Genomic DNA, 16,647 nt, shown 5'->3' with positions numbered 1-16,647 from the left:
TTTTATTCTCTTCCCATCCTGCTGGAAAGGGGGAGAGTGAGTAAACAACTGTGTGGCACTGAGCCACCTGCTGGGGTTAAACTACTAGAGGAATTCACATGTTGCCACTCCGTAGACTGCTGTTTTGACTCTGGCTTATCATGATAACACCACAGTTTATCACCAGTAATGATGCAATACAAAAAACCGTCACCTTCAGCCTCACAGTGGTTCAACAGGTCCTGACAAACTTGTGCATGCTTTTGTTCCTGTTTGAGCATTTGCAAAGCCCAGCTGGTGCAAACTTTTGATAATTCAACACTGCCAAAATCGTTTTCAACACTTTGAAGCTAATATTCAATTCCATACAGATTCCCGGTTGTAACTGGCTGATACACATGGATGAGCTCATCAAGATGCTCTTCATTTTTTGGTGTAACAGTTGTGAATGGACATCCGATACGTGGCTTGTCTTTCACAATGCTGCCACCACTGTTAAAATGTACCACCCACTACCTCACTGTGCTCAAATTCACTTTTGGGTTTCCATAAACATTCAGTTTGTGTCGATGAATATCAGTGGATGCCATATTTTTCATCATAGAGAAATTAAATTCCATCCCTTTGCTTCATCCACACTTCCATGTCAGATGCCATTTTGTCAGACTGCCTCTCTGCTGCCATCTGTCACATGGCAACAAAGTGTAATGGAATAGCGGAGAGGAGGTTCCACCCCTACTGTCATATCAACATCTGCCTCTGACATCATAGCCCAACATAATAAAATAGGGGGCATTACTTTCAGAACAGTCCCAGTATTTCACTACAGAGCAAGAATTTCTTCAGGATACATGCCCCAACATCATACCAAACTACACACAGTACCACAAGGCAGCACAAGCTACTGCGACCTCCAAGAGGCTTAGCGTTTAGACGTTTCACTCTCAGTCTTCACCTGGTTAAGAGTAACATAAATTATTTGAATTACAAGGAAGTAAAGGGAAATGGGGAGTTGATAATCACATACTTGGTCTGTCTGTTTAAAAACAGGGCAGAGCTTCTGGGAGATGCCATACATCAAAGCAGGATTTTGTCCACTGCAAGTCTTAATAGATTTGTCTTCATTCAAAGGCTCTCAATTAAAACCTCAATTATTTTAAGGTATCTGGTCTTCCTTACACTACTGTATTAACTTATGGGTCTAACTGGCATTGGCTTTTAGTTTTGTTTGCATTTTCTTTTAAAACTTTATAGTCTCAGAAAGGATTAGGATAATCTACTACAGGCTCTGGACATCAGCCTCTTACACAGAAGGTAGTCATTCTGATCTTAATCCTGAAACAACTTTCACCCAATTTAACTTCTGATACTGGGGCTCTTCTCTTCACATCTAATAAATGTAATACTTAACCACCGGGTACAATTCCTTCTGATTTTAAAAACCTGACTGTAATGCTATCACCTCCGACTGGGAAAATCAACTACAACAAAAGTTTCACCATATGAACTGGATAGTCTCTGCAGTACAAAACCACTGCAAATACTCCACTTACTTGTTTTCAGCTACATTTGCTTTCTTTAAAAGACCTGAAAGTCTATAATATCTGAAAAGTACAACTTTCAAGGCAGAGTAAACAAAATAACCCAAACCATGGCCACTTTTACAGTCAAGCCTCATCTTTCCCTGCCCCCACCGGCACACTTTTTATGTTCTCCTGTCACCTTTAACAGATTTTATGGAGTTAAAAGACTGATGGCTATCTTGCATTTGACTTACAAGGAATGCTGTACTCTAGTAAATTGACTCCAGATGCTGAAAAATGTTCACACTCAAAGTTGTACATTTTAATTTTTAAAAATACAGATATTTACAAAATGATGTAAAATGAAGGAGTTTCAGAAGTTTAATTTTTAAAGATCCTCGGAACTAGACATTACAAGAAACAACTCCTATAGCTCACAGCAGTTTCCACACAGCAACAGAACTTCATTTAAGATTTACTTGATCTCCCACAAAAGACATGCATGTCTAAAGCAAATACCAAGTCCTTCAAAGACATCTGATATAAAAGGAATCTTACATCTTTCTATTCCCCTCTAATAAAGTCTAATTCTTAGCCTTACAAAAACAAGCTGAAGAACTAACATAACCCAAGCACAAAACTAAAACTCCCACTAGTTTTAGTTGTTGGTGGGTTTTTTTTTAATATAATGTTCGCATCACATATTTGCTGTATCTGCAGAGATATTCAACTCCTGGAAGAGCAGACTATTTTGTGCACTATGCAGCAACAACAGCAATACTGCCAATCAGTTCTCAGCTATACCGTGTAGCTTATCTTCATTACCCACACATAAAATAAGTGAGTTTTTAATAAGAATTCAAACCTAAACCGAAGTATATACATGGCAGATTCCAGGCTTACATGTTAAGTTTAACTAAAGAGTACAGTTTACCAAAAACAACGGTAAGACTTCTTAGAAAAAGTCCTCCCACCAAACACTAAAGATTTGCAGCTGCATTTGGAAAACATTACACAATTAGCCAGCTTTTATGCTTCTCTGCTAGTACAGACACAACTAACAAAGTATTCCTACAAATATTGCACTGTTGCACAAACATCATCTTTAGATGCCAATCTTGCAAATACTTTATTATAGATAAATATCTAGACCTACAGAATTTATTTTAATCATAACGAAATCGATATTTGGGTACAATTGCAAAAGTTTGGATAAAAACAATTTCAAATGGTAACTCACAAATTACCACATCTTTCTGTGAAGCTACTTAAAAAATATTAATGCCTGTTTCAGAAATAACTACCAAAACCACTTTTTTTAAATCCAAAATGCATCAAACGTACATAACCAATTTAAATATACCATTTGCTGCTGATTACCAGAGCACAGTGAGTATAATATCATCTTAAATAAATGTATAGAGGTATGATATGTTTTGCAATGTAACTAGAAACCAACACCCAGAGTCAAACCATAATTTAGGAGTATAGTTTCAAGTATTTAATCTTCAAAACTTCCGTTTTAACCTGATGGACACTTATGTTCTCATACAGCAATTAACTGGTCAGGTAAAATCTCACTCCCACAGCTGTCAAGAACTTCTCTGATATAAGCTGGCCTAAGCAGCCTGACATGCAATCCATACCTTAGTTAGTAGAATTTACCTTCCCCTCTTTGGGAAGCAAAATCACTCCTGAAAGCCCTTGTTGAGTGAAAGCAGATACATTTTTTTCTACAGCTCTTTATGAAAAGAAAGTTGTTCTTTTCTTTTTCCTTTTTTTTTTTTAATCCAGTTTTGTTTCAAAACAGTACTTCTATAGTTTTGAAAGCTTTGCAACTGATGCACAACAACAGAGCCATGAAGCCAAGAGACGTCCAGCAGGAATGGCTGAGCACCTCTTGCCAGCAGCAGCCCAGCTAACTAACTGCTCTGTGTCATACGTTTATTGTTCTGTCACAGCACAATGATCAATGAAAAGTTCTTGATGAGAAGTTACCAATTCTTTCTGCATAACGATTACGATCACAGTGAATCATAACCTTTTCTGTGAACTGAAATGTTCTCAAAGATATTTCAGTCTATTAAAGCACTTAAGACTCCCTCCGAAAAAGGATATTTGAACAACTGTTCTCTGTATGTCTCCTCAACTTTCCCACCTTTGTTTTTTAGGTGGAAATAATTATCCCTATTAAATATAGTACTCTGATACTTGCATTAACTAATGGAAAAATTTAAAGGAATGTAGCTGTTGTATCACTTTTTGAAATGAGTATCGCAGGGATGACAGTGGCTTCTTTTTTTTTTTTTTTTAACATCTCAACATGAACTCCGGACAAAAACTGGGCCTTGTGTGTTTCCTACACAGTCTGCATAGTCCTAAAAGTCATGTATACCTATTAGTAACAATTTGTCCTATCTATCTGATTCTATCTGGAATACAAACAGGCTTTTTAATGCAGTAAGATTTCTTGCCTATAAAATATAATAGCACAAATTGCTTCAGAATAATTTTAGCTATTCCCCAATAGATTCAGCTTGTAAGTCAAAGACTACAGGGGAGTTTAAACATAACTTCTTGAGGACTTAGCCACAAGCTCTGAGGGCTTCAATCTCAATGAGTCACTTATCTACTTAAAAGCTCAACATTCTCTTACATCATCAGTAAGATGATGACCTTAAAAGTAAGATCATCTCCTTGCACAGGAGCATAATGCCCAGCAGAGGCATCATCATTTCTTGCAGCAGATGAGAAAGAAGAATGAAATATATTACTGAATGCTCCAACACAGTCAAACTCCTGTATAAAGCTGAAAATTTGACTGGATAAGGTGCAAGATAAGCCCAAAGAGGCTTGTGACAAAAAACATTCACTGTTTCTAAGTCAGAATTTCAAATAGTACTATACTGAAGTACAACACTGTTTGGATAGGTGTTTTACTGTAAAAATTACCTAGTATTCCTAGCCAGAGCACACGGACAACTGGACAAGAACAGAATATGACTGATGTGGAGATAAAAATGTAGGAAATAGTAAGGTTGCCTCGACTGTGACAAAGGAATTCCAGAAGGTGGGTAGGTTCTGAAAGCATGGCATAATCATTCTGAGGCCCAATTTGACAGTTAACCTTCCAAAACATAACTGCAGTTCCTGAAGGAACCTAAAAAAAAAAAAAAAACCAACAACAAAAAACCTGGAGATTCAAAAGGTGCTTCAAATTCTCAGCTAACATGCTCTCACTCCTGATTCTGCTTCTTTGAAATAACACAACTCCAATTACAAACTTCTTACCTCTACTTTCTCTATATTTCTTATGTATTTACATTTCAGTTGAGTCAAATAGCTTAGATTCACTTGTCTGTCCTATTCTGCCACCAGACAATACAGAGATATTTTAAAGGAAGAGAAAAATCAGCATATCATACATGAGAAGATGTATGCTCCTGCACTGATATGCCTTTCTGCATTGTAACAATGTTTTAAATGGTCCGCTAAACCCAGAAAATGCTTACGATGAAGTGAGGAAAGAAGCACTACCACCAAAAGAAAGGGGAGAAAAGGGGAGAAAGTACATTAAAACAATATGCCCAGACTTAACCATAAGCTAATGGATGAATTTCCAAGCTCAGATTTCCCATCTGGTTTTGTTTCTTTGGGTTTTCTGGTTTTGTAGCTTTCCTTTTTTTTTTTTCTTTCTTGGGGGTGGGGCAGGTGCTCGCTTGTTTATGTGTGTGTTTCTTCAACACCTTCATACAACATCACTATTTCAGAGGACAGGTCTATTCAGGATGCTGGGTGATTTTAAGTACATTCAACAAAGGCAAAATTATACGCTCCATATCATGATAAATTTAGTAAAACCAACAAGGTTTATCTATCCATGTATTTCAAAGATTTTTACGCAACATGTTTAACATTATCACCAATGAGATCTCAAAGAGGGCAAAGGAAGTGAGCACAGACATGGCAAGAGAAAGGCCTGTACTAGGAGCTGACAGGACCAAAATATTCTCAGACAAATACAAGGCAAGGAAACACAAGTCATTTTCTTCAAAACAAGATCTTATACTTCCATCTGTTACCTCAATTACAACAATTTTTCTTCCTTCTCAAAAAATGAAAACAAAGCACACACAAAAAAAAAATCCACTACAACAACAAAAATGACAAATTAGTGAGCCTCAATTCACTATTATTTTTAGGTAAACACAAAGGCCTCAAGGGAAACTTCAAAGCAGGACAGACTTTAGTACACTATCCTGCAACATTATTCCACACACAGGATTACTGAAAACAGCCCAAAATGTACAGGCATTTAGAACAGAGGAAGAACAAACCAGTCAATTTCAACTGCTAAAAAGCACACAAGATCATGAAATTACCATCTGGGGGAACAGGAGTTCAGATTCAGAATAACCTCTTACATGTTGAAGCTGAAAATATCTCCATATATACGGTTTGATTTTTAACTGAGCTAAACTCAAAAAGAAAATCAGAAATTGAAGGATATTCAGCGCAGCTGACATGCCTGAGTACTGATTTTGTTTCCTCTATGCAACAGAAACATACAGACTATGTAGTCTGTATACTCTCTCAAGTTAGCTGAACCTATCACACAATTTCCAGATAAACTATTTTCATGCAATTTATTTTTCCCCCTAACCTCAAAATTTTCATTTATATAGTATACAGATCATTATATATGTCAACCTACTACAGCCAACCACAACATAGTGGCACCTATATATGGAACAAAACTTATTCTTCCAAGCAATATACTCTAAATCTGACTTTTTTTTCCCACTAATGCGACTTTCAAGATAACTGAAATGATACTCTGTTCATGAAAAGCATACTCAGAATTAAGGCTAAAATAACAGATGTCTTCTGAGACAAGAAAACAAATCCAGTGAATGCCTACCTGAACCCACTGGAGATGAGCCAACACTAAGACTTTGTAAACTTCCATTCCTGAGCAAAGTTGGAGATTTTTGAAGACCAGAGCTTGTCACACTTCCTGCAGCAGATGCCACAGATGAAGTTGGGGAAGCAGAAGAAACTGAAAGATGGGAAATACTTTCTTGACTTTTATTTCCTTTGGGTCTACCAGGCCCATGTTTACTTTGCTTATTTCCTTTCCGTTTCTTCTCTGTTACAGTTTCCTCTTCTATTCCAGAAGTTTGAGCTCTTTTGTATGCTGTAGAAGTAAGGCTTGAATTACTTATGTCTCCAGGTGAGCTGTCAAAGTTTTTAGATTGGGAAACAGCTGATGATGAAGGGAGACCAATTAAGGAAGTGAAACAGTTGACACCTCCCTCTTGACTTCCAGTCTCTCCTTTATGTACATCTTTGGTTGACGAAGCCTGTTGAGAATGAGTGAAACTGTCACTTCGCAGATCTGTTTCTGTAAAACTCAAAAAATCCTGGGGAGACTGAACTGAACTTCCAGATGATGACTTTATGCTCCCAGGAGTGCCCAAAAAGCTTCCTAAAGAGGAAAAAAAGTACAATTTTTATTTTTTTTTTTTTGTACAGTTGATGAAAATTCATGGAAAAGATTGGTATTTTAAAATACAAAACTCTGAAGTGCAAAGACTTTATGAAAAAGTGATACCAAAGGACACAGAATTTATTTTTAAAAGAACTCATTTCTACTGTTGATCTTTATTCTTCTGGATCCGAATCTCCTATCACTCATTTTGGGGCACAAATAAGGTAAAAATTAATAAAAGGAGAATAACAACTTCTGTTTTAAAACACTTATGATATCTCTTGTGTTTTGAAGCCTCAACAAACATATGACAGAGCAAGTTGGTTTGTGTTGTTATTTCTTTAAACACACTTTTATATAAAAAGAAGGCAGATGATAAATCATGCTGTGATCACATTTACGCTACGCCTGCAATCTTCCCTGCCATTCTACCTAAATCAGGGGTCTGACATAGGTCAAGTGAACAGCAATTGCATTTAATTTACCCTGGCTGAGGAGGTGTTCCACAGAAGAGGTATTTTTCAAAAGGACAGGAAAGCAAGTGGAGAAAAGTGTATAAAATTGGTATTTTAAGGCTTCTTTACATTGTCAGAGAACCATAAAGATCTTTTCTGTAATAGAACTGCACTGTTTCTGTAGTATCTGGAATGCAGTCACTTCAATGCTGAGTTAGCACATGCAAGGCAGAAAAATAAGCACATTTACAAAATACAAACACCGATCTAGTTCATTGAAATTCAGTAATTTTTTAGGGGTGAATGCATATACGGGCATTATATTGTAAAACTTCAACTGGTGACCACTGTCTTACCAAGAAAATACTCCCTAAATAATAACATAAAGTACTGAAAAAAGTCCTATAAAAATGAATATTTTATCACTAGTAGTCCATTAAACCTTACTAACAATTGCTTTATGTTAGTTTTTAAATCATATAAAGTGTTGTTTTATATAAAGTTTTATTTCACCACTTAACAGTAGGCAAGATTTTTATTTAAATGTGAGATTCTAGAGGAAAATTGTACAGGTTCTGAAAATTCAAATAAAAACCACTCCAGTATTTCAAGTGAAAAAAACTGTAAATGTTCTAGACAAATTCGGAAGTGCTCATCACACACCAGATTAAAACCCATAGCAACATCTCTATCTTTGAGGAAAGTAGTGTATTTTAAAAGAGTGCAACTTAAAGAGTTATTTAGCAGTCATCCCATTCTATACACTAGTTAAGCTTTGTTCTAATATGAATTAAAAAGCAGAGCCATAGGCTCAATTTCATGTTAAACATTAACCCAGAATAACTGTTCAGAAGAAACGAAACTTCTGGTTTTATCAGTTAAAGAACATACCCTAAACAACCTAAACAAAAATATCACCTTTGCCCTTTCGAAATGCACAACCTTCTTTTTCATGTTATGACAATAAACATTTATTCCTGTAAAAAGTTACGTTTTCCCAAGTAAAACAACATTCTCATTACTGAGAATAAAGGATGAATTACTTTTCAATATGTAATCTTTTTTAAATATGTGAGATTTCTGTCTAATTCATGTCAAAGCAAAAGAAGTATTACTGCGTAACGATTAATACCTTGCTGAAAAGGGCTAGCTGCAGTCACAGTTGTTCCTGGATTTCTTCCAGCACCAGGCTTTCTTCCCCTCTGACCCGAGCTGTGACCTGCAGATTTCTTCCCTTTGCTCTCTGACCCTCTAGCCTCTGAAGAATCTTTTCCACTTGAAACGTGTGTAGAAACTTCCTGGAAATTTGCATTTGTAAATCGAGCCGTAGTATCTTCCAGACGCTTCAAAGAGCCTGACATGGAGTTGTTGCTAGTGCTTGTATAAGTCTACCATTGTGATAAGTGATATGGAATTAAAGAAGAAAAAAAACAGTAAGATCATACAAAAATCTGTTACAATCAATCCACACAACTAGAACACTACAAGTATTGAAATTTCCATCATAAAAATTTAAAAAGTTTATTTCATCCTATATGAAGAATAGTCAGTTATTACTAATTACTCAGTTAAGTGGCGTTACCGTCAGATCATTCACTATCAAATTAGAACAATCAGTGGAAGCCGACTTGATGACTTATCCTCCATAGCTTATGCAAAGCTACTAGTTTTATATCAGTAATTAGTAATAAAATTTTAGTAATGCAATACAAAATCCTAGAAACGTTCAATAAACTTGCCAGTATATTCAATTTGATTCATCTAGTATTCCTATTTAAGCCAGCAGAACTACTCACGGCACAACAAATTCAGAGCAAAACCAGAAATCCTATGCCAAGGGCTGGAAAGAGTTGCAAGGTATCAAATTTATTTTTGGTATTTGAAGAAGAGAGCCTCTGAGTTACACTTTCCATAAGATCAATATTTTGGCCTCAGGTTTGTATGTGTTTTCATAACTATATGTGCTGCACATTTATATATATATATACATGCTGATATGAATTTTATCCATGTCTGTTCAAAAAATGTTCATGATTTGGAAACATACAAGACTATTTTTTATTCCAATATACCTAAGGGTATAAAAGAAGCCACTCTCTCAAATAACAAATTCAGAAGATTTCACATGCAAAGGTAAGTGGCAATAACAGAAGTTACATAAAATTAATTGTTAAGACTGTCAAGATATATGATTAAAGTACAATTATTTTGTGAAAAAGAATGCTCAAATGTAACATCAACTTTGGTGGAAGAAGGAAAGACTTCAAACACAGTGTAATCAAATTGGAAATGTTTTTTCACCAGCAATGGATCTGACAAAGGCTTCAGAACCTAACCATCTGCACTTTTACAATTTTATAGTCTCATCGCCAAACAAAATCAACTGCAGTAAGCTCTTAAGCATTCACTTCCCATCATCACACCAGCCTTCCCTCAGTCAGTAGCTTCTTTAAAGCATTGTCTCCAGAAAAATTCTACCTCTAGTCCCTTAACCTTAGTATTACTCCATAGTGTAGGTTTTTTTGTCTTAACTTGTTATGTGTAAACACCATAAGCCAAGATAAGACTGATACCGTGTTCCAAACTACAACAGGTAAGCAGACAAAAATTACTCCAGAGAGCAAATATGCAAAGTATTCAAACTGGTTAGACTTCATGTCTTGTTTTACAGGCACCAGCATTTCCATGCAGAATAGTTCTACACAGACAAGTGAACTCACTCTAGTAGCACCTTCCCCATAAGCTTAGGCTATTCCTGAGGCTCTCCCACTTACATCACACCTATATGACCTAGTGCATGAAAAAAGCATGCAAAAGACAGTGCTTCTACTGAAAAGTAGAGCATACCCTAAATAGAAGTAAGAAATGCTGAGCACCATTATGACTTGAAGGTCCACAAGTAACAATTTCTATACCAATAATTAACAAATGGTGTTTCACATTTTCATATTGTTCAGTTACTATTTTAAATTCCTATAGCAAATAAGCCAAACCATAATACCTAGTAAAATGAATCTCACTACATAATAATCTAAATCAAAAACATACACTGTTATGAACACAAAGTACCTGTAAAGTACCCACTCACATAAACAAAATCTGCACAGCCTGTCTAAAATAGAACTTTTTTTAACTAGCAAAGAAGTCATTTTCATTTACCTACCTAAGCAGGAATGCAAAATATAGCTCTTCAAAATTGCAAATATAGTCCTATTATAAAATGCAACAGAAACATATTACAGGCTTTCCAAGTAACAGTGAAGAAAATATATTAGCTTAGGTCTGTTAAAGTACAACATTAAGAATAATTTACCTCAGTTTGACATTACTATACTGATAACTGTTTTCAGTGAAGATGGAGCCAATTCTAAGGTAAATGTAGCAGTTAACTTTTTGAACTGTTGCAAAGTCCACAAGTACGCTCAATTTTCCTGAAACTGATGTGTCACTTGACCTGTGTTAAGAAGCAGTGGTTCAAATGTGGGTCATTTGAACAAAGGCTTTCCAGACATGCAATAACCCACTCCCTCAAAGTCAGCTTTTTCTGGGACCTGTGGTTTCTGCTCTTATCTAACTCTCTCCTCTCCTAACTTTTATCTACTACCCCCCCCCCAGCTGAATACTAATTGCCAGGATAATTCTCTATTGCTATCAACAGCCATACTTTGATGTTATCTAATTTCTTTATTATTGCAGGATTGGTTTGGAGGGCTTTTTGGTTGAGGGTTTTTAGTTGGTAAAAAGGAAATCAAGAGCTTAAGCTCTACAAGACCTGGCCAGGACCAGGCAATGACTAGTAGGCAGTCATTTGCATATGCTGTGCAGAAATTTGAAGTGAGGATATAACGTTTCATTTGCCATCACTAGGAAGGTCAGAATAATATGATTTAGCTATTAATACCGAAGAAATATTCAGAGACCGCATGCCTGAATCCTGCATTTAGCAGATTCTGGAGTGCATGCATACACACTGTAGTTCTGATCATGAAAGCTTAGCTCAACAGGCATTTCTGTTTCAGCACATGCTGTGAAATATTCTGAAACACACGTTTGCTCAAAATATCTTGAACACTAATAGGATGTAACAGACATGAAGCAAAGCAAAATTGTATCTCCTGACCAGTATTTTTTTTTTCAATATCGTGTTCCTTGCTTCAAGGAGTTAATTGCAAGAAAGTATCCTAAACAGATCTGCATATTAATTACTTGGAGAATCCAAAAGATGCGCAATACCATCCAAGATGAAAGGGCAGCACAATTCGATTAGAAAGCTAAATGGTTCATAAAACAACTTACCCACTCCTGAACAGTTTTTTCTAAAATGCCACATTCTAAAAGACAAAGGCCTAATATAAATGCCATCACCAATGGCAAAGACAGATTGATTTGGCTGGAGTTTTTTTTGAAGTGATGCAAGTGAGGGATGGCAAGGAACAGTGATCTAAGGATGAAGGCAGAACTTTGGTTCCTTAATAACTGGTTTCAGATTCTGCTGTCCCCTGGAGCCTACCATGCCTTCCCCACTCCCCCTAGCACGTGCTTTCCATAGGGAAGACACAGCTTAAGGCATCCCCAGTCCCTGCTCACACTGCCATCAGTCATTTCCCTTCACTTCAGTACAAACATCCCCCCAAAACAGACATTCCTCTGATGTTGTCCCCCAAGCCCATTCCTTGGTTTATGTGGGAGAAATAAGCAATCCATGAATGTTCCTCCTGTTATGCAAGTCAATCAGCAATTGCTACTGCAATTATCAAGCAACTCAGTGTACATCACAGCTCCTTTATGATTCTCATAAATCAGTTTGCAGGGTTTTTTTTTTTTTTCCCTTTAACTACACTTTTATGCTGCCAACTTGGTGCAGAGAGTTACTGTCACTTTTATACCTCACATATATCACCCTGTGTGCACCACAGCAAGTCTTAAAAGCAAGGAGAGCAAGTCTTAAAACTTCTGGAAAAGCTTTAGATTCACTGTAAAAGCATAATAATCATTCTTAACATACACAGCACATCCCGACACTTGAAAAGCCTTTAGCCCTAATCCAGATGTACAGAACAGTACTCTTGCAGAGGGAAGGGCCACAGCAGGCCATCAACCACAGTGCCAAGTGGTAAGAGATGAGTCCAAGCAGAACAAACCAACAAAAAAACCAACACATGAAGACCACAAACACCACACTGATGGAATACAGCGATGCTCAGTCATGAAACAGAGATTACCCTTCTCTTTTCATTCCCTTCAATATTCTACTGCAGTAGGATCAGAGCATTTCCTTTGAGAATCCATTTGCTGACATTCAGGGTGACCTATTGTTACAGATATCAGCCACCGGCTACAATTTGAAAGCAGATACACTGTCTTAGCATCTCTGGGGGGTTGGTTTGGGTTGGGTTTTTCTCGGGTATAGATAAAAGACAATCAGAAAGTAGTGATCAGGATTTTTCTGGATCTGTTAAGCCATACACATTTTTAAACTCTCTTTTGAGCTTCCAAGGCTCAAAATACAAGAAAGGAGTTTTTACCAGGACTAAATAAAGGGTTGGAGGCTCTCATGTATATGCTATAACGAAACAGAATATTCTCAACTAAGTAACAGAAACACGAAAACAAAACAAAACAAAAACAGCCTCATCTGAAAAGAGAGAAAAAGCCCAAATTATTCCACTTCTTAAAAATTCAATGCCTATATCCCAAAAGAAAGGTGAAAAAAAAGCCAGCATAGTAATCAGAGTAGTTCAGAATTTCCTATTTCAAACTTTTTCCAGCATAACCAATCCAGACTAAGAGGTGCCTGCTGAGACATCCCAGCAATGCACAGAGCTGCCTCTCAGGAGATGTGCTCTGAACTGCACACAACCATTGCACTGGAACTTCAGTAAAATTGCTTCAAATTATGTTTTACAGAACAACCAAACAATCCACACATACTAACTCACATAATGTAAACTCACAGTTTAACTATGCAGCTGTTCATGAATATAACTTAAGAAGCCGCTCATCCAGATAAAAACATACTCCAAGGTACCACCTGCATAAATGGTCATTACCACTCCTACCATAAAGGCTTTCACTTCTTTAAATAGGAAAAGATGAATTCATTTCAAATTTCAGCTCCCACAACAGGACGGCTGTAACAGCAGAAGTGATTATAAACAATGATAACAATGTGCTCACTGCAAAGACAGACTGCTGTGAAAAAGACAGCAAGTTCAAATCAATTCTGACAACACTGTGTAAAAGAATACACAAAAGTAGCATAATAAGAAAGTGTTCTGAAGCAAATATTATTATCAGAAGAAAGCAAAGCTTCTCAAATTACTAAAATTTCAAATTTTAAGGAACACATTTTTGAGGAACACAGTATGACCATATAATTCAGAAAACTAAATGCATGTAAATTCTGTCAAAGGAACTTAAGAAACAAGTTTTAAAAAGGTATGTGAAGAAATTAGCCAGAGAGAAATCACTTCCAAACGGACAGCAGACATTTAAAGAAAAAAATCACATTCAGTAGCTTCAATAAAAAATAACAACCATAAAAAGGATCTAGAAAATACGTAGACCATTTAGGTACAAAGAAACAGAGTCAGAAGGTAGACAACAAAAACAAACAGAAGTATTGCTGTTTCAATTCTACAATGAATACTTCTGTTTGTTGCGGGTTTTTTTATTATTTCAGTTATAGTTCAAGTTCTAGAATTACAGACAGCTCCTGTTCTCAGTATTTACTCTAGGTCCACCTTACTTCTAGTTGCAATGTGTTTTTGGTAATGCTGTATATGTAATGATTTTTTAGGACTATCAAGAAGTAAGGTTTAAATACTGCAGAAATGCAAAAATGATTAAAATGTTCCTATTATTTATAGATTTAACTACATAACTTGACTTGAAATATATGTATATATATAAAGTACAGTTAATTCTGATTAACTGTATGTCTAACAACTCAGCAACACTGTCATATTTAACTTGCATTAAATAGTCAGAGGCCTGTTAAAAATGTTGTTTTACTGTTGTTAGAAGTGGTATTCTACTCTTGTTCATGTTAAAAAGTGCACACCATTCAACTGCACACCTTGAAATTATGAAAAACCATTATAAAAGAGTTTAGCGAGAGAAAAATCCAACTCCCTCTTCCACATTAAAAGGATATTCTAACAGGTAGGACTTAGAAATGACCAGTATTTCCACATATTTTCTTTAACTCTCTCACAAATATACAGTAACACCACTTGTTAATAAAACTTTTGATGATAACTATGTCACAGAAGTACAAAATGGATATGTACCCAAGAAAGATAAGGACATATGTAGTACAAAATCGTACAGTATACAGGATCTTCTCACACAAGAAAATTCTCTTTAAGCTATTTTAAAGAGTTGTCTGAGACTCGAGAAAAACAGGATCCAGACAAATTAATAACATGAAGTTTAAAAAAAAAAAAAACAAAAAACCATAGACCAGTCAGTATAATTCAAGGAGTTCTATAATCATTTCACTAAAAACCCGCCATACTCCTAACTGCACACTAATTGCAGTATCTGACAACTCTTAAATCAGAAAGTAAAGCAGTAAATTTACTCTACCTTTTATTTAAAAATGAAGAAATACAGAATTATTGTGAGATTCAGAAAACCACTGATTAGTAGGTCTCAGCTGATTTATCATTATCAAAAGAATACAACAGAACCAGAAACAGGACTGTATCAGAAGCATGAGTCACAAACAACAATTTTAACAGGTATACATCCTCAGGTCAATACTACTACTACCAAGAACAGAAAAATACACAAAACATACTATGAAGCTTGCATTCTTGGTGATGTTCTTGTAGTTTATACCATTTATTAGTTGAGAGAAGAATTAGAGGGACTAGAGAAAGCCAGTACTTCGATTGTTTTACCCTGTCCTGGTACGCTCTCAGTACACCATATACACATAAACACATTTGTTGAATACCGTGACTCATCAAAAAAACTACATGCAGTTAGAACAAGCTTCAGCATCTTTCTTAAAGAACAAAACACTCCACATACTGATAGCTAGTTAATTCAGGTATGACTCCCCAACTTGGATGTCAAATATTCCCATGTGAATGGAACAAACGTTTTCCAACTTTGATGTGAGAAAACCTATTTCTTAATACTGTTTTGCTATTCTATAATAGCATCATTAGAATCTTTTTTTTTTAGTGGGGAGAGGGGATAGGAGGCAAATAACAGAAGTTACTCTTTTAGAGCATAATCAGAAAAGTTTTTATAATTTACCTCTGTGTATTTTTCCTCTGAGTTAGGTATTTGCAGCAGCTAACAGGAATGACAGAACACAGAACCAACAGAGTAGACTGCTAAAATAAGACTGCTATACTGTCATTTTAAAGCTCCTGTAGTATATTCTGGAAACATTACGAGGAGTCAGCATAAGAAATTAAAGCGGAAGAAGAGTAAAAAAAATACATCAACTTACTTTCTCTGTAGTTACAGTAAGAGATGGAACCAAGGATGGTGAGGACTCCGACTGCTTCTTATATTTTTGCTTGTGTTTATCTTTCTCTTTATATTTCTGTAAGTTACAAAAGAAAACACAATTCAGCTTCAACTTTAATGTACCCAAATTCATTTGGTTTTTTTTTCACTGTTTTGTTGTTGTTGGGTTTAGAGTTGTTTGGGTTTTTTTCATTTTCCGTTTTTCTCCATATATAGATGTGAAAGTTTTCTTCCCATGTGCCATTTAAATAGAAATATGGAATTTGGCCTTTCACAGCAAAGCGTATAGGTGTCATAATTACAACAATCTATGCCACATAGTAGGATTTAAAGTTTATAACACCTCACATAAGCTTGTTGAGGGAAGTTTAGGTCAGAGGATTTTGTTTTGGAGAAGGGTCCGTTTGTTTCAGGCTTTTTGGACCTGGAAAATAAAAATTTAGGGGAAGAAAAAGTAAGGGAAGAGGGATTCAACTGCACTGCACAGTCTTTTCAATAACTCCTTAAATGTATCAATCCAAGAAGTGCTATCCTGCACTGCCCGCACACAAGCAGGAAGAGAACAACATCTACACCAAGATTCCTGTGTTATCAGATCTGTTGTAAGCACAATAAAGAGTTGATTCAAAAGCCTTTCCTCAGCACTGGTTACTCAGCTTTCTGTATCATCAGTGAACGCGTTCAGATAAACTTAACTATTTCAATGAAG

General features: G+C 36.0%; 1 protein-coding gene across 7 annotated transcripts in view; it reads right to left on the bottom strand.

Moving 5' to 3' along the window:
* MLLT10 (MLLT10 histone lysine methyltransferase DOT1L cofactor) overlaps positions 1–16,647 on the bottom strand; it is a 115,064-nt gene that overhangs the window by 49,494 nt on the left and 48,923 nt on the right. For all 7 annotated transcript variants that reach the window (XR_016467815.1, XM_031614447.2, XM_090142930.1 and 4 more), the window contains 3 exons: positions 15,919–16,014; positions 8,581–8,836; positions 6,424–6,990 (listed from right to left, as the gene is read on the bottom strand). Coding sequence is in view for 6 of the 7 variants with exons in the window: in XM_031614447.2 (XP_031470307.2) it covers positions 6,424–6,990; positions 8,581–8,836; positions 15,919–16,014 (919 nt within the window). In the remaining variant the exon portion in view is untranslated. The remainder of the gene's footprint in view (positions 1–6,423; positions 6,991–8,580; positions 8,837–15,918; positions 16,015–16,647) is intronic.

The sequence above is a fragment of the Phasianus colchicus genome, chromosome 6 (assembly GCF_987193195.1).
Source record: "Phasianus colchicus chromosome 6, bPhaCol1.hap1.1, whole genome shotgun sequence".
Lineage (NCBI taxonomy): Eukaryota > Metazoa > Chordata > Aves > Galliformes > Phasianidae > Phasianus > Phasianus colchicus.
This window is presented reverse-complemented; position numbering and strand designations above follow the sequence as displayed.